General features: G+C 36.4%; 1 protein-coding gene across 3 annotated transcripts in view; it reads left to right on the forward strand.

The window, feature by feature from the left end:
- Positions 1 to 1,017: 1,017 nt before the first annotated feature.
- Positions 1,018 to 19,075, forward strand: part of CNGB3 (cyclic nucleotide gated channel subunit beta 3) — a 150,430-nt gene continuing 132,372 nt past the window's right edge. For all 3 annotated transcript variants that reach the window (XM_085021127.1, XM_085021128.1, XM_003125585.7), the window contains exons 1-2: positions 1,018 to 1,128; positions 6,676 to 6,757. In XM_085021127.1, coding sequence (XP_084877253.1) covers positions 1,018 to 1,128; positions 6,676 to 6,757 — 193 coding nt within the window. The remainder of the gene's footprint in view (positions 1,129 to 6,675; positions 6,758 to 19,075) is intronic.

The following is a 19,075-nucleotide window of genomic DNA, read 5'->3' on the forward strand; positions in this document are numbered from 1 at the left end:
GTCAGTATAATGTCCCCTTTTACACAGTTTATTTCCCCTTTTACCTATATTTGTATCTTGGCTACATGCAGATATGCTACTCTTCAGGACTGTTAACACCCTGATTCTATGTAACAAGATTCAGACCCCATATCTACTGTCTTGGGTTTTAACTATAGGGTTTGTAGCTTGAGTATGCCTGGGCTTAGATGAACCTGGTTTCCCTTCAAGATAGTGTAGATTGATTCCAGATACTGAATTTTTTCTTGAGTTGTCATGAGCTTAAAACAGTCTCCCCATACTCCCTCAAAATTCACTTTCTGTCTTTAATCACCTAGTGGGATTTTTAGGCTGACTATTTAATCATCCTATCCCTATCAGCCCCTCCCAACAAACTAACATATTCTCTTTGCTTAATTCTAATATAATCATCATTATGCATCAAAGGACTACTAGGAATGGAAAGCACTACGTCTCATTTTTCATTATATTTTCTAAGAATGTCACTAATCTAATTAGGTAATAAAATACTATTTTTTAAATGGAATCACCATAAGTACAGAAAATGAAAAAGTATTTATTTCACAGTGCAGAACTATAGGTGGACTTTAGTGGAGTTGCTTTAAGCACTTATGCACATTGTTAAATCATTTGCGTGTATTATTTTGACAAAAATTAGGTAGACGGAGATACATAGGTAGATAATTAGAAAAAATAAATAAACAAGCCAATGGGCAACTTGATCACATTTAAATCAACAATGACGTTTTGTCTAATTCTCGCTTATAAATTATTCACAGGGGTATTTTGACTCTCTAAAGTTCATAAACAGAATTCAAAGCACTGAAGCAGAAGTAATTTGCTGCTTTTAAGCCAAAGCCCTGACTAGCTAGAGAGTTGTTTCTAAGAATTATCCAGAGCACAATCCTGATTAAACCACTAATTGGCTTGTCTGCTAATGAAAAGAAAAACAAAGTACACTTCTCTACCTCAAGACACAGGGTCATAAAAACAGAGGTTTTCAGAACCACCTCAGAGATGTTTAAGTCACTGACAATAAGATTTAACAAGGTGAAGCCTAGTGAAGAGAACAATGAGAATAAACAAGATCCCCATCCAAGCAGTGAGTTGGAGCAACCCACAAGACAGGTACGTTTCCTACTCCTTAAATCACTCTTGATTCTCATCATTCCTTATCTGGGGATGGGTTTTAATAAACACTGTTATATATGATTTTTCTGCAGTTTTACCTGCTACCATCTGGGTCATGGACTGTTTGTCTTTGGGGTTCAACCCATCATTTTATAGATTCTGTATATATTGGCTTTAAAATGGAATGATAACTACTTAAAAGACACTACGATTTGGAAAAGCCAACTAAGATTTCACTTTGCAGATTTTCACTTCTAACATCATCCAAAAAGAAATTATTTATCAGATGTTAACCTGGCTGTATGATCTGGTTCCAATAGAGAATGTCAAACATCATGGTCTTAGTAAACTACATTTCAACAGTTATTTCTCTAGAACAAGTCTTCTCAATAAGGAGCAGTTTGTGCTAGGGACAATTGGCAATGTCTGAAGAAGTTTTTATTTGTCACAGCTCAGGCGTATGGAAGCTACTGACATCTAAATGGTAAAGGCAAGAGATGCTACTAAATGTCCCAAAATGTGCAGGACAGCTCTTCACAACATAAAATTATCCAGTTCAAGATTTTTAATATTGCCAACATGGGAGGAACCCTGCTCTACACAAATCTCTTCATATGTTCTAAGTCCGCCCATCTATAAAATGATGATTACTGCTTTGTAGTCTTGTTATACAAACTAGAGACAGTAGAGACAGGGCATATAATAGGGACTTCCCTAAGTGTCAATTATTATCATTATTATTAACAATTTGTGTTATTATGACAGATTTAAGTCCACATGATAATTGCATGATCGCTATTCACTCACAACTATTTATACAACAATTTTCATGAATTATTCACTAGATTTACCTAAAAGCACTGCATAAAATTTTTAGAGCAACAATTATCTTCCCATCCAAAAGAACTGGATGAAAGAAGTCAACTACAAGCAGGAGGGTACCTCGGGGACTAGAATAACATGGTCTAATGATTCAGTTTTAAAGTAGCCTAGAGTATAAAAATACTGAGATTACCTGATGTTGACCCTGGGAAAATATGCCTCCCTTTTCTTTTTTTATCATTTATTTATATTTTTTCTACTGTACAGCATGGTGACCCAGTTACACATACATGGATACATTCTTTTTTCTCACATTATCATGCTCCATCATAAGTGACTAGACAGAGTTCCCAGTGCTACACAGAAGGATCTCATTGCTAATCCATCCTGAAGGCAACAGTCTGCCACCTATTTGCCCCAAGCTCCAAGTCCATCCCACTCCCTCCCCTTCCCCCTTGGCAACCACAAGTCTATTCTCCAAGTCCATGACTTACTTTTCTGTGGAAAGGTTCATTTGTGCCATATATTAGATTCCAGATATAAGTGATTTCATATGGTATTTGTCTTCTCTTTCTGACTTAGGTCACTCAGTGTGAGAGTCTCTAGTTCCATCCATGTTGCTGCAAATGGCATTATTTCGTTCTGTTTTATGGCTGAGTAGTATTCCCTTGTGTATATATACCACAATCCAATCATCTGTCAGTGGACATTTGGGTTGTTTGCACGTCTTGGCTATTGTGAATAGAGCTGCAATGAACATGCGGGAGCATGTGTCTTTCTTTTTTAAGGAGAGTTTTTTCCGGATATATGCCCAAGAGTGGGATTGCTGGGTCATATGGTAGTTACATGTATAGATTTCTATGGTAGCTCCATACTGTTCTCCATGGTGGTTGTGCCAGCTTATATTCCCACCAGCAGTGCAGGTGGCTTCCCTTTTCTCCACACCCCCACCAGCATTTGTTCTTTGTGGACATATTGATGATGACCATTCTGACTGCTGTGAGCTGGTATCTCGTGGCCGTTTTGATTTGCATTTCGCTAATAATCAGGGATGTGGAGCATTGTTTCAAGTGCTTGTTGGCCATCTGTACATCTCCCTTGGAGAAATGTCTATTCAGGTCTTTTGCCCATTTTTCCATTGGGTTGTTGGCTTTTTTACTGTTGAGGTGTATAAGTTGTTTGTATATTTTAGAGAGTAAGCCCTTGTCTGTTGCATCGTTTGAAACTATCTTCTCCCATTCTGTAAGTTGTCTTTTTGGTTTCTTTTGGGTTTCCTTTGTTGTGCAGAAGCTTGTCAGTTTGATGAGGTCCCATTGGTTTCTTTTTGCTTTTATTTCTGTTGCTTTGGGAGACTGACCGGAGAAAATATTCGTAATGTCAAGGTCAGGGAATCTTCTGCCTATGTTCTCTTCCTTTTCTGATTAATATTGACTGTTTTTGCAGTTAAGGGAGGTGAGGAGAATGTGCTCACCATGGCTTCGTGAGAGTGGCCTGACTCCTTTCTAACTCTTAGGTCAAAATAAATAATCTCACACTTTAAAAGTTATTTACATCCTGGAGTTCCTGCCGTGGCGCTGTGGAAATGAATGCAACTAGGAGCCATGAGGTTGCGGATTCTATCCCTGGCCTTGCTCAGTGGGTTAAGGACTTGGTGTTGCCATGAGCTGTGGTGTAGGTCACAGACTCGGCTCAGATCTGTCATTGCTGTGGCTCTGGTGTAGGCCGGCAGCTGTAGATCCGATTCGACCCCTAGCCTGAGAACCTCCATATGCCGTTAGTGCGCCCCCCCCCAAAAAAAAGTTATTTACATTCCCACCAATAGTGTAGGAAATTTCCCTTTTCTCCATACCCTCTCCAACATTTATTATTTTTTGATGTTTTTTGATGATGGCTTTTTCTTGATGGCCATTCTGACAGGTGTGAGGTGATACTTCACTGTAGTTTTGATTTGTATTTATCTAATAATTAGTGATGTTGAGCATCTTCTCATGTGCTTTTTGGCCACCTTCTGTCTTCTTTGAAGAAATGCCTATTTAGATCTTCTGACCATTTTTTTTATTGTATTTTTTTCACCATTGGCATATATTTTGTCATTTAATATCTTTCAACTTTGTCTCTGAACTAATTATTTATTCTTTTTTTCATCTTAGGTTTGTTTCTTCAGCCCTTCAATTGTTCTGTATAGGAGTTCCCATTGTGGCTCTGTGGAAACAAATCTGACTAGTAACCATGAGTACACAGGTTCGATCCCTGGCCTCGCTCAGTGGGTTAAGGATCCAGTGTTGTCATGAGCTGTGGTATAGGTTGCAAATGCAGCTCAGATCTGGCATTGCCATGACTGTGGTGTAGGCCAGTGGTTACAGCTCTGATTTGACCCCTAGACTGGGAGCCTCTGTTTACCGAAGGTACGGGCCCTAAAAAAGACAAAAAAAAAAAAAAGTTAATCAGACCAAATTGTTCTATATAATATTACAATCAACAAAAAATAAATAAAAGTTACTCATATATTTAAAAATGTTGATCTGGCTACTTCACTTCAGTTATCCTTGTTGTGTTTCTCTCTGGGAAAGTCATTACAACGATGTTTAACCCTTGCCAACTTTATGTGCTCACAGAGCACATAAAAATAGCTAATACATTTTTCTCTTAGAGAACAAATAGCTAACAGCAATTACTACTTGAAAAGCAAGGTGCTATAACTTTCCAAGCATTATTGTATTAAATTCTCACAATTTGCTGCTTACAAACAACTAACCCATTGCAGAGTCTGGATTGGAACCCTGTTCTCTCTGACATCTGTTCCTAAGAGCTAAATCACTAGGTTATATCAGTTCAAAACAGGAGGAAGAGTAGTCACATCAACTTTTTCAAAGACTTTAATTATAGGATAAAAGGATGTTAGGGAGAAGGCAAAAATTGCAGAAACTCCTTAAAGAGTTACCTTTCCTTTAGAAATGTTAATACTGGAGAGCTACTCAGACTAGACACAAGCAGAACAACTCTTGGATTAATCTTGTGCCACTCTGACAGCTGTAATTTATGGATGTTAATCAGGAAGTCTATTGGCATCATGTATCTTAAAAGTCATATTTGGGGAGTTATTTGCATCTCTTCTTTCCAGAAACATGTGGGTAAAAGAAAAATAGACTTTTTTCCTGTTTCAAATATGCTAAATGTTAAAAATGACACAGAGTTGAAATCCTATTTTCTTCTGCAGAATTTAACCTTTTAAAATGACATATAAACATGTTTCTGAAATACAAATAGATTATTTAAATCCTACAAGAGAATATCTAGGAATGAATAAATCAATTTACATTGTATTTTAAGTGTCAAATAGTTAATTCTCAAACCAAAATATCATAAGTAATTCAATTTTGTCAATAACCATTAAGTCAAAAACTGAAAACTCAGACTAATCTAAACTCTCTCTCATGCTCCAGAATAAGACATTATTCACATAAATCTACATTTATATGTACATAAAAATATGATGGAAATGTTTATAAATAATATAGCATGATGTACAAATACTTGATTGAAGTCAGAAGGCTTTATTACTACTTCATAATATATCCAGAGATCATATTTTCTAGCCACTTAGTCATTTCCTATGCAATAATATATGAATAATATAAGAAGAACAATAACAGAAGAAGAAGAATAGCTGTCTTGTCTAAAACATATGGTTATTATGAGGCTTAAATCATCTGATTAATTCACTTTCAAGTTTAAAATATTTCTGACATACAGTGTCTATAAATAATGTCAAACTCATATATATCAAGGCTTACAATCTCTCAAGGTCCTCATCCCTTCCTACTTTGCTAGCCTCATCTCACATTTTTTTCCTTCTAAGCACTTCTGCAATCTTCCTTCACCTACATGCAACCACACCTTAGGTTTTTGCTAAACATGCATCCTCTGCCTGGCATATTTTTCATGCCTTCTCCATCTGAAAAACAGAAATCTTGTCTTGATTTGCAGATTCAAGAGTCCTTTCCTTTTGAATAGTGTCCTTCCCTTCCCTTCAACTTGAGTATAATTGACAATTCCGCCTTTATGCCCCACGTCTAGCATCTACAAACATTGTCTCATCACCTTTAGTATTTTGTGTCGGTTCCATTTTTGTGTTTTTGTTCCCCCTACTAGACTGTAAGCAGCTTTGGAGTCAAGCTTTCTATCTTCTAACTTTATATCTTGTTTTAACTCCATCCCAATAGGAAAATCTTCAGGTATACATTGGCCACATCCAGTGAGCTATACGTACATTTCAAAGAAAAGATTAAATGTTCAGAAGAATAATGAGGTAGTGGCAAATCGTGGAGAGAAAAAAGAAGAGAGCTCTGAGTAAAGGCAATAAAGTGTTTTATTTTCTCCACCATTTTATATTCCACCACTAAAGACTTAGACCAGGACCAATGCTATGGCTGTGGGAAGTTGGGACCAGAATTGAGAGAAATATTCCAGAGAGATGCAGCAACTACACTGACAAAAACAGAGTGCCTGTGACACACAAACTGTGGGAATGAAGTTGATTCTTCAATAGTAGAGAAAAGAATATTCATTTAAGTGAAAGAATTATCATTTTTTAGGATATTAGAAAAAATGATCAATTTTCCTGATTGGCTTGATAATGGAATGAAATACTCTGTTACATTTTACGTTCAACATTCCTGTTATATAAAACCACATGTACAACCTCTATTTTTTTTCTCGAAGGAAGAAAACAAAAATGAAAAGAAGTGTCTCAAAACCAAGATGCCCCCTGCCTCATCTCAAGAGTCACACACCAAAATCCAAGGTAAAAACCCAAATCTGTATTTAAAAAACCTAAAAAGTAAAATATGTATTTTTTTGAAATGTCCGATAAAACACTTGTCCTTGACTAGATAAATTATCTAGGGTCGCACTTGAGACTATTTGAAGATCTGAATATTTACAAAAAATATTTCTTTATTCAGTCACTCATTCAATCAATGCTTTTTATCACCTACTATGTGCCAGGCATGGGTCTATGGGTTGGAGATACAGTGGTGGACATTACATGCCAAGTTGGTGTTAACATAAGCATCTAATGAACAATGAAACCTCAGACAAGTATTATAAAACCAATAAAACAGATGTGGATTGTACATGTTTAAAGGTTCTATCTTTGTAACTCTGCTCTTCTCTCTTTAAATTCTCATCAACTCCTAAGGCTACCACATTCATTTTTACATTGAGGATTCTAAATTCATATCAGACCAATTTCTTTTTTAAAACCCTGTCTAATATTTTCCAAGTAAGCACTGGACAAATATACCTTTATGTTCTGCTGCCTTCCCAAAGAAATCATGTCTAAAATTGAATTATTTATCTTCCCCTTCAAATAAGCTCCCTCTCCTGATTTAGTTCTATTTCTGTTCCCATCACTTTTTCGGTCTCCCAAGCTCAAAACCTAATTTATGCTTTATTCCTCAATCTAGGCTGTCCTATAAAGAAAATATGTCACCAAATTTCCTTTCATAATGGCCTTCTAACCCACTTCATTCCTTTCCAATCCCACCACAATACTATTCTTATTAGTAACTCATGCCTACATGACTCCCAACCTCTAAATTATCTCTCCTGGATGTTGATTTCACCCAGTCTCTCACTTTTTTCATTCAGCCCTAAAAGTATTAGCAGATTACTTTCCATTAGTCACTATTTTGATCTCATGTCTCTGCTAGTCTCTTCTAAAGGAACTTAAGTGCCTCAATATTGCCTGTAGGACAAAATCTAAATTACTTCACCTGACTTGGTAGGAACTAATGAAATCTATTCCCATATCCTCTTTCTGGGCCTCCTCTCCTATTTCTCTCATGTATGAACACTACACTATCACCTAGAAAACACAAAAATGACAAAATTCCTCAAAAGGAGTAGCCCCACAATCAAAAGCTGGAGAAATGGTCCCACTTTCATCATACTTAACTACTCTTATTTAAGAGAAAAACAAAAGGCCTATGTGAAGAAAATCACAATTTAACACAAAGATACAGAATAATCTTAAATAACCATAGGAAAATAATATGTTCCCAGTTTGGAAGATAGCATTATAAATTCTATTTTTGAAGTTAATTCATATTTCTATTTTCATGATCTCCTCTTTCCCCACTTTCAGCATTACATTAAAAGAGGGAAGAATTTCACTTCATTTATTTTATTTTATTTATTTGCTTATTTATTTTAAAGCAAACCCTAGGGTTTTAATATTTTGATTATAATGTAGAGAATACTTCCTTTTTAGTACAAATCAAATGTTTTCTCTTCTCTCTTTTGCATTTTCATCTCAGCCAAGAAGACAGTAAAACAATGTCTTCCAAACCATCAGCATTTACTTACCTGATGAGAAAGAAGAAAAAGTAAAATGTTCTACAATAAATTTTTCAACATGAATGCAGTTTAATATTACATGCCAAATGATTACTAAATCTAGGTTCTTCAATTGTGTGTGTGTGTGTGTATATATATATATGTTCTCCTTCATATTATTTTCCACTATGGTTTGACACAGGATATCATCACAGGATATTGTGAAGTTCCCTGTGATTTACAGTAAGACCTTGTTATTTATCTATTTTATATATAGTAGTATCTGCTAATCCCAAACTCCTAATTTATCTATCCCCCAAACACATCCTCATTGGTAAGCTTAAGTTTGTTTTCTATGTCTTTGAGTCTGTTCTGTTTCATAAATAAGTTCATGTGTATCACATTTTAGATTCCACAAATAAATGATATCATATGATATTTTTCTTTCTGACTTCACTTAGTATGATAATTTCTGGGTATATCCGTGTTGCTACAAATGGCATAATTTCATTATTTTTAAAGCTGAGTAAAATTCCATTGAATATATGTAGCATATCTTCTTTATCCATCCATCTTTCAATGGACATTTAGGTTGCTTCTATATCTTGGCTATTGTAAAAAAGTGCTGCTATGAACATGGGGGGCAGGTCTCTTTTTGAATTAGAATTTTCTCTGGGTATATGCTGATAAGTAGGATATGGCAACACTATTTTTAATTTTATTAAGGAAGCTCCATATTATTTTCCATGGTGGCTGATGTAATTTACATTCCCAACAAGAATATAGGTTCTGTTTTCTCCACACTCTCTCCAACATTTGTTATTTGCAGAATTTTTAATGATGGCCATTCCCATCGGTATGAGGTAGTACTTCATTGTAGTTATTTTGTTGTTATTATTTTTTAATAGATATTTCCTGAATACAATTTTTTTTCTAATGTACGGCATGGAGGCACAGCTACACGAAAATGTACACATTATATTTTCTCACATTATCATGCTCCATCATAAGTGACTAGACAGAGTTCCCAGTGCTACACAGAAGGATCTCATTGCTAATCCATCCTGAAGGCAACAGTCTGCCACCTATTTGTCCCAAGCTCCAAGTCCATCCCACTCCCTCCCCTTCCCCCTTGGCAACCACAAGTCTATTCTCCAAGTCCATGACTTACTTTTCTGTGGAAAGGTTCATTTGTGCCATATATTAGATTCCAGATATAAGTGATTTCATATGGTATTTGTCTTCTCTTTCTGACTTAGGTCACTCAGTGTGAGAGTCTCTAGTTCCATCCATGTTGCTGCAAATGGCATTATTTCGTTCTGTTTTATGGCTGAGTAGTATTCCCTTGTGTATATATACCACAATCCAATCATCTGTCAGTGGACATTTGGGTTGTTTGCACGTCTTGGCTATTGTGAATAGAGCTGCAATGAACATGCGGGAGCATGTGTCTTTCTTTTTTAAGGAGAGTTTTTTCCGGATATATGCCCAAGAGTGGGATTGCTGGGTCACATGGTAGTTACATGTATAGATTTCTACGGTAGCTCCATACTGTTCTCCATGGTGGTTGTGCCAGCTTATATTCCCACCAGCAGTGCAGGTGGCTTCCCTTTTCTCCACACCCCCACCAGCATTTGTTCTTTGTGGACATATTGATGATGACCATTCTGACTGCTGTGAGCGTATCTCGTGGCAGTTTTGATTTGCATTTCGCTAATAATCAGGGATGTGGAGCATTGTTTCAAGTGCTTGTTGGCCATCTGTACATCTTCCTTGGAGAAATGTCTATTCAGGTCTTTTGCCCATTTTTCCATTGGGTTGTTGGCTTTTTTACTGTTGAGGTGTATAAGTTGTTTGTATATTTTAGAGAGTAAGCCCTTGTCCGTTGCATCGTTTGAAACTATCTTCTCCCATTCTGTAAGTTGTCTTTTTGGTTTCTTTTGGGTTTCCTTTGTTGTGCAGAAGCTTGTCAGTTTGATGAGGTCCCATTGGTTTCTTTTTGCTTTTATTTCTGTTGCTTTGGGAGACTGACCTGAGAAAATATTCGTAAGGTCGAGGTCAGGGAATCTTCTGCCTATGTTCTCTTCCAGGAGTTTGATGGTGTCTTGTCTTGTACCTAAGTCTTTCAGCTGTTTTGAGTTTATTTTTGTGCATGATGCGACGGTGTGTTCTAGTTTCATTGATGTGCATGCAGCTGTCCAGGTTTCCCAGGAATACTTGCTGAAGAGACTCTCTTTTCCCCATGTTATATTCTCGCCTCCTTTGTCAAAGATTAATTGACCATAGGTGTCTGGGTTTCTTTCTGGGTGCTGTACTCTGTTCCATTGGTCTGTATGTCTGTTTTGGTACGAGTCCCACCCTGTCTTGATGGCTGTGGCTTTGTAATAGTGCCTGAAGTCTGGAAGAGTTATGCCTCCTGCTTGGTTTTTGTTCCTCAGGACTGCTTTGGCAATTCTGGGTCTTTTGTGGTTCCATATAAATTTTTGGATTGTTTGTTCTCATTCTGTGAAGAATGTCCTGGGTAATTTGATAGGGATTACACTGAATCTGTAGATCACTCTGGGTAGTAAGGCCATTTTTACAACATTAATTTTTCCAATCCAGGAGCATGGAAGATCTGTCCATTTCTTCACATCTTCTTTAATTCCTTTGATTAATGTTTTATCGCTCTCAGCATAGAAGTCCTTACCTTCTTGGTCAGGTGTATCCCCAGGTATTTGATTGAATTTAAGAAGGTATTGTATTTCTGCATTCCTTTTCCAATATTTCATTGCTAGTATACAGAAATGTGACTGATGTCTGAATGTTAATCTCATATCCTGCTACTTTGCTGGATTTTTTGATCAGTTCAAGTCGTTTTTGAGTTGAGTCCTTGGTGTTTTCCATATACAGTATCATGTCATCTGCATACAGTGACAGTTTTACCTCTTCTCTTCCGATTTGGATGCCTTTTATTTCTTTTGTTTGTCTGATTGCCGTGGCTAGGACTTCCAGGACTACGTTGAATAACAGTGGTGAGAGTGGGCATCCTTGCCTTGCTCCAGAATTTAGTGCCAAGGCTTTCAGCTTTTCTCCATTGAGTATTATATTTGCTGTGGGTTTGTCATAAATGGCTTTGGTTATGTTAAGGTATGTTCCCTCTATACCCACTTTGGTGAGAGTTTTGATGATGACTGGATGTTGGACTTTGTCAAAGGCTTTTTCTGCATCTATTGAGATGATCATGTGGTTTTGGACTTTTCTTTTGTCAATGTGGTGTATGACGTTGATTGATGTGTTTATGCTGAGCCATCCTTGTGAACCTGGGATGAACCCTACCCAGTCGTGGTGTATGATCTTTCTGATATGTTGTTGGATTCGGATGGCCAAAATTTTGTTGAGGATTTTTGTGTCTATATTCATCAAATATATTGGCCGATAGTTTTCTTTTTTGGTGGTATCTTTGTCTGGTTTTGGACTGAGGGTGATGGTGGCATTATAGAATGTCTTTGGGAGTGTTCCTTCTTCTTCAACCTTTTGAAAAAGTTTAAGGAGGATGGGTATAAGTGCCTCTTTGTATGCTTGGTAGAATTCACCTGTGATGCCCTCTGGTCCTGGACTTTTATTGATGACATATTCAATTTCATTTCCAGTGATCGGTCTGTTCAGTCGATCTAGTTCTTCTTGATTCAGTTTTGGTAGGCTGTAAGTCTCTAGAAAGTTGTCCATTTCTTCCAGGTTGTCAAATTTGTTGGTATACAATTGTTCATAGTATTATCTCATGGCATTTTGTGTTTCTGTACTATCCATTGTGACTTCTCCTTTTTCACTTCTGATTTTGTTTATTTGGGTTTTTCCTCTCCTCTTCTTGGGGAGTCTAGCCAGAGGTTTGACAGTTTTGTTTACCTTTTCAAACAACCAACTCATGGTTTTATTGATTTCTTCTCTTGTTTTTTTAATCTCTGTTTCATTGATTTCCTCTCTGATCTCTATGATTTCCTTCCTTCTGCTGACTTTAGGTTTTGTTTGTTCTTGTGTTTCTAATTCATTTGGGTCGTGGGTTAGGTTGTCGATTTGAGATTTTTCTTCTTTTCTGAGGAAGGCCTGCATTGCTGTGAATTTCCCTCTGAGTACTGCTGTGTGGCACCCCATAGATTTTGAGTGGATGTGTCTTCATTATTCTTTGTCTTGAGGTATTTTTTTAATTTCCTTCTTGATTTCCTCAATGACCCATTGGATTTTTAGTCTCCATGTAGTCAGTTTTTTTTCTCATTTCGTTTCCTGTGGTTGATTTCTAGTTTCATGGCATTGTGGTCAGAGAGGATACTTGAAATAATTTCTATATCCTAAATTTGTTGAGGTTAGCTTTGTGCCCCAGTATGTGATCAAATCTTGAGAATGTTCCGTGTGCACTTGAGAAGTATGTGTATTCTGATTTTTTTTGGATGGTATGTCCTGAAAATGTCAATTAAGTCTCTAAGATTTCTGTTGTGTCCTTTAGGATCTCTGTGGCCTTATTGATTTTGTGTCTTGAGGATCTGTCCATTGACGGGAGTGGGGTGTTAAAATCTCTTACTATGATTGTATTCCCATCTGTTGCCAGAGGCCAGCTCCGGCAGCCAGGGAGTGTACACTTTCCCGAAGAAGATGGACGGACCTCAGCTTTTGCATCAGAGACAGCCTCTTTGTCCCTTCTTTCAGGGTGCTGGACTGCTCAAACTTTATTGGCAACAGTGGTTGATTATATAGACAGTTTTTCACTACAGATTACATTACAGTGTTAAAAGTACATTGGTTAACTATTACATGGTATAGCAGCTATACGTCACGTTTTAAGATCTCTGTCTTAACTTAGTGAGTACTTTGAAGAGGCCATAGACACAAGAATTTGGCATTCACAAACCTTGTTTGTGTACTGGTGCTTATCTTCAAAGCGTTATGGCTTGGAGATAGTGTAAGTAAATATAAACCAACTTAACTAAACTAGCTATCACTTAAAAGCTTTGAAAATCAAAGACAAAACTCACAGCTAGGTTTTTTGGATAATATATGTCTATTTTATGAACATCATTAAGATCCTAACTCTAAAGTTTACTATATAACTACTTAATAGATAAACACTATGTTTTAACTAAGTTGGATTTAAATAGGGGAAAGTCTTTCAGGATGAAATTCTTATTATATTATTGTTGTAACTTTGTTAAATCACAAATCACCACAGGAAAATAAGAATGGAAAATAAGAATAATAAGTAAATAATCAGGAAAGACTGAGGGAAACTGAATAACAAATAAAACAGCAGGAAAGACTAGGTCACCCAAGAAACAATCCATGTTCTCTGGTGCAAACATGGACATTGCTTTCCCAGGAAAGCCCCAATTCTTCCCTGTAAACATCAAAATGAGAGCTGTGTAACCTGAGGCCTGCCCTCGTCTTGTTCCATGTAGGCAGGCTTTTTATCCTGACCGGAAGCCCACCTTCGGCTTGTACCGTTCAAGTGAGCTCCCTTTCTTGGTTAGGAAGCTGCCTTCAGGTTTTTCTGCCATCAGGCAAGGTCCTTTTTTTGAGTCCCTGCATTTTCTCAGCTCCCCACACCCATTGATTTCTCCTTTTATGTTGGTTAGTATTTGTTGGAGGTATCTGGGTGCTCCTATATTGGGGCACATATATTGATGATTGTAAATATCCTCTTCTTGTATGCCTCCTTTAACCATTAAATAGAGCCCTTCTTTGTCTTTCTTAATGGCCTTTGTTTGAAAGTCTATTTTGTCTGATATGAGTATTGCAACTCCTGCTTTCCTGTCTTGTCCATTGGCATGAAATGTCTTTTCCCGTCCCCTCACTTTCAATCTATGTGTGTCCTTTGCCCTAAAGTGAGTTTCTTGTAGGCAGCAGATTGAAGGTTTTTGCTTTTTTATCCAATCTGCCATTCTGCGTCTTTTGATTGGAGCATTCAGTCCATTGACATTTAAAGTGATTATTGATAGATACATATTTATTGCCATTTTAAACCTTGTTTTCCAGTTGATTCCATGTTTCGCTTTTCTCCTTTTTTGGGGAAGTTGGATGGTTTCCATTTATTTTATGCTTGAGTACTTTTCAGTTTTTGTGAAAGTAATGTTTGGTTTTGATTTGTGGTTGCCCTGTTTTTTAAGTATGTTAACCCCTTCCTATATCTGCTTGCTTTAGCCTGATAGTCATATAGGCTCAGACACATCATTAAAATAAAAAAAAAAAGAATCTATATTTTCTTACTTTCCTTCCCCACATTGTATGATTTTGGTGTTTTGGTTTTTTTTTTTTTAACATCTTCATGTTGTGTATGCTGGCTTATTCAAGTGATTGCTTTCCAATTGTGGTTTCCTCCATCCTAATTCTTCTTTTTCTCTCTCTTTTTCACTGTAGTTTTGATTTGAATTTCTCTAATAATTACCAATGTTGAACATCTTTTCATGTGGCTGCTGGCCATCTGCCTTTATTCTGCCCATTTTTCTATTGGGTTGTTTGTTTTTCTCATTATTAAGTTGCATGAGCTGTTCGTATATTTTAGAAATTAAGCCCTCATTGGTCATATCATTTGCAAATAGTTTCTCCCAGTCTTTAGGTTGTATGATTTTGTTTTGTTTATAGTTTCCTTTGCTGTGTAAAACCTTATAACTTTTTTATAATGAATTTTATTTTTTCCATTAACCTTACAACTTTAATTATGCCTGATGTGTTTATTTTTGCTTTCATTTCTATTATCTTGGAAGACTAATCTAAGAAAACGTTGATACGATATATGTCAGATAAATGTTTTGCTTACATTCTCATCTTGCTATTTTATGATTTCATGTCTTATAAAATGTAAGTCTTTAATTATTTTGAATTTATTTTTGTGTATGGTGTGAGGCTATGTTTTAACTTCATTGATTTACATGCAGCTATCTGGCTTTCTCAACACCACTTTCTGAAGAGACAGTCTTTTCTCCATTGTATATTCTTGTCTTCTTTGTGGAAGATTAATTGAATGTAAGTTGTGGGTTTATTTCTGTGCTCCCTATTCTGTTCCATTGCTCCATTATGTCTGTTTTTGTGCCAATACAATGCTGTTTTGATTACTATAGCCTTGTAGTATTGTCTGAAGTCTAGGAGGGTTGTGCCCCATCTTTGTTCTTTGTCTTCAGGATTGCTTTGGCAATTCTTGGTCTTTTATGGTTCCATATAAATTTTAGGGTTATTTGATCTAGTTGTATGAAAAATATCAGTAATTTGATAGGGATGATATTATATCTATAGATTGCTTTGGTAGTATGGCCATTTTAACAATATTAATTCTTTCAGCCCAAGAGCATGGGATATTTTTCCATTTCTTAGAATACTCTTCAATTTCCTTTATCAATGTTTTATAGTTCTCAGCATATAAATCTTTCACCTCCTTGCTCAGATTTATTACTAAATATTTTTATATTATTTTAATACTAGGAGTTATTTTATAATAGTAATGGTTTCAAATCTATAGTTCTCACATAAAAACATAGGCTTAATGGCAGGTAATCAAGGATCATATCTTTGGGATTCAAGTTCATTCTTATTTTTGCTATATTTTTTTTCAAAGTATAATTGTAAGCTTAGTTTTTCATGGCTGGTAATAAAAACTCTTTTGTACAAGCTTCATTTAACAGAGAAGCTATTTGAGTGGGAAGGAAAAAAATAGTTTCATTTAAATTTGCAGGCTTAGCATGTCTTAAAAAACTTTAATAGGAATAACAGTTATATTTAAGATATTTTGTTTTGAAAAGCAAAATTATTAGTGTTTAAAGATAGCCTCTTATACATGCTTGGTATTTTTGTGTCTTCACTTCAAAACATGCAGGTGCAATGTCATAATATCTGCAGATGTTGATTTCTGATTATAGAACTCTTATCTTCTGCAGAGCATGGTTTAATTTATATCTGCCATGGAAATGAAGAATGCAATGTATTTTGGATTCAAATAAAGATAACTTACTAAAGTCCTCTTTTGATTACAATCATCTTTCTTAGGCTTCCACTTCACTTATATTGCATTAAATGCTTCTTTAAACAAACATTTTGGTTCCAGCAGAGGATATGTAAATGACTCACCTAGTGATTTATGATGCTGTAAAATGACTCTGCTTGTTTGGAAGTGGATCAAAGTTAGGTTCCCATAACTGGTATAGCATAGTAGGCAGAACAGTAACCCCTCGAATATATCCACACCCTAACCCCCCAAACCCATGAATTTGTTACCTCACATTAAAAAAAATTGCTGACATTATTAAATTAAGGATCTTGAGATGGGAAGATAATTCTTCATTATCCAAGGGGGCTCAATGCAGTGAAACAGTCTTATAAGAAGAAGGCAAGAGAGCCAAAGGCAGAAGAAGGAGTTGGAATGATGGAAGCAAAGGTTGAACTGATGAATTCTGAAGACAGGGGAAGGGACCATGAACCAAGGAGTTCAGGTAGCCTTTACAAGCTGGAAAAGATGAGGAAATGGATTCCCTCCCAAAGCCTCTAAAAGGATTCCCACCTGTCTTAGACTTCTGACTTAACAGAACTACAGTTTGTGGTAATTTGCTACAGTAATAGAAAACTAACATAAATGGCTTTAAAATATTCCATACTTTAAAAAGTCACAATGAAAAAAAAAGAAATTTTAACTCCAAGCAATCATGGAATTAATACTAAAGAGAGCATGTTATACTAGAAGAGCACTGGTTTTAGAGTTTGACACACAAGAATTCAAATTATAACTCTATTACTTACTAGATTTGTGTGACCTCATCAGGATATTTAATTCTGAGTCTCAGTTTACTCACGTATAAAATAAGGAAAATACTGTCATCTCTAGGTTGTGGGTATGAATTTAATTAACATAGGTAAAGCATTTAGCATTGAGGCATTGAGGTTGGTAAATTCCAAGGTTGATAGAAGTCAAATAGTATAAATGAGGATCGTGTATGTCCTGTCTAAAGAGCCCAGAGGCCATTAAGTGTCTACTAATCACTGCCATGTGGGAATGAGGTCAAGTGCTGCCAAGCATTCCATCTTCAGTCTAGAGAGACTGCAAATACAAATTTTAACTTGAGATTTCCAATTTTTTGAATGTTGACTTTCTAATGTTTTAAATATTCTCTTTTTTAAATCACTGAAAGAAAAACTGAATTCTTGTTGTATTATTTTCAAGCCAAACTTGGGTCTGCTTGCCCTCATACAGTAAAGCCAATCTAATGACATTAGGTTGTGGTGAAGGAAAGTGCAGGTTTTACTGAAGGGCACCAAGCAGGGAGTCCAGGGCAGCTAGTGCTAAAACACCCAAGCTCCCCAAAGGCTTTCAGGAAAAGGTTTTTAAAGAGACTGTGAGAATAAGGGTTGTGCCTGTGTAAACAGCTTGTGGAAATTCTTCTGATTGGTTGGTGGTGAGGTAATCAGGAGTCAAACAACATCAACAGGTCTGGAGTCTACATGTTTGTGGGCAGCATGCAGTTAACTTCTCTCACCTGGTGGGGACTTCAGTATCTGCAAAACCATTCAAAGGATATGGTTCAGAATATTATCTATAGCACTTGAAGAGGAAATAAAAGTCTTTGACTTTGCTGAATGGATAAACTATTATTATTTTTTCTTGCTTGATTGTTTTTCTTTCTTTCTGAATTTTCTCACTTCGATTAAATTTGCTGTTTGGAACTCAGGAAAGGCCTGGAAGGCTACAGTTTTTCTACATGTAGTAGAGGAGTCTGTCCCAGGAAGGCCCTATAGGGTCCTACTCAGTTATAATATTTAGCTGAGACTACCATTCTGTGACCTCTAACCAACCACATATTGGTACTCCATGTTATTCAAATTTATAAGCATTAACAGCCCTAGACAAGAGGGATTTTTTTTAATCCCCTTATTCTTTCCTTCCTCTTCACTCTAGTACAGACTTTGTGTTGCAAACAAACTACAGGTAGGGTTTTCCCTGGACCTTCTGGGCCAAATAGTTCTCCACAGCCAAGATGGCAGCATTCCAGGTACAGCAAATTACCAGATCAGCAGAAGCCCCCCAAGCCCCACCAGTCCCCTACCATCCACCCAAATTGACCTAGCCTGCATCTCAGCCAACTCTTCATTTGAACAGAAATCCAGAGCTAAAATTCCATTTAAAAATATAGTAATTTTTTATGGAGTTCCTGTCGTGGCGCAGTGGTTAACGAATCCGACTAGGAACCATGAGGTTGCAGGTTCGATCCCTGCCCTTACTCAGTGGGTTAACGATCTGGCGTTGCCGTGAGCTGTGGTGTAGGTTGCAGATGCAGCTCGGATCCCGCGTTGCTGTGGCTCTGGGGTAGGCTGGCAGCTACAGCTCCCATTAGACCCCTAGCCTGGGGACCTCCATATGCCACAGGAGTGGCCCAAAAATGGCAAAAAGACAAAATAAATAAATAAATAAATAAAAATATAGTAATTTTTTAAATATAGACAGAAAAAAGGAAGGAAAATCCTAGCTTGTTTAAAAAAGAAACCACCCTTTAGTTCTTGGCCATGGCAATTATCAATCACAGGGTAACAATGGGAATACAGGAAATACAACAACAAAAAAAGAATGTAACTTTTTATTAAAATTACTCAAGCATATTTCTCTGCTTCATCCAGAAAGAAATACTCTTATATAGTATACAATTAGAATGACACAACTCAATAATACATATTCTTTCAAAAATGATATCTAATGTGATGATGAATGGAAGAAATGAGAAAAGAATAAACCTGGGATGTGAAATTTGTGAAAACTTAGTCTAGAAAAAAAGATAACTAT

The sequence above is a fragment of the Sus scrofa genome, chromosome 4 (genome assembly GCF_054392235.1).
Source record: "Sus scrofa isolate SSC_HxYL_T2T_F1_AM1 chromosome 4, Sscrofa_HxYL_maternal_Yorkshire_Landrace_v2.0, whole genome shotgun sequence".
In the NCBI taxonomy this organism is placed as follows: Eukaryota; Metazoa; Chordata; class Mammalia; order Artiodactyla; family Suidae; genus Sus; species Sus scrofa.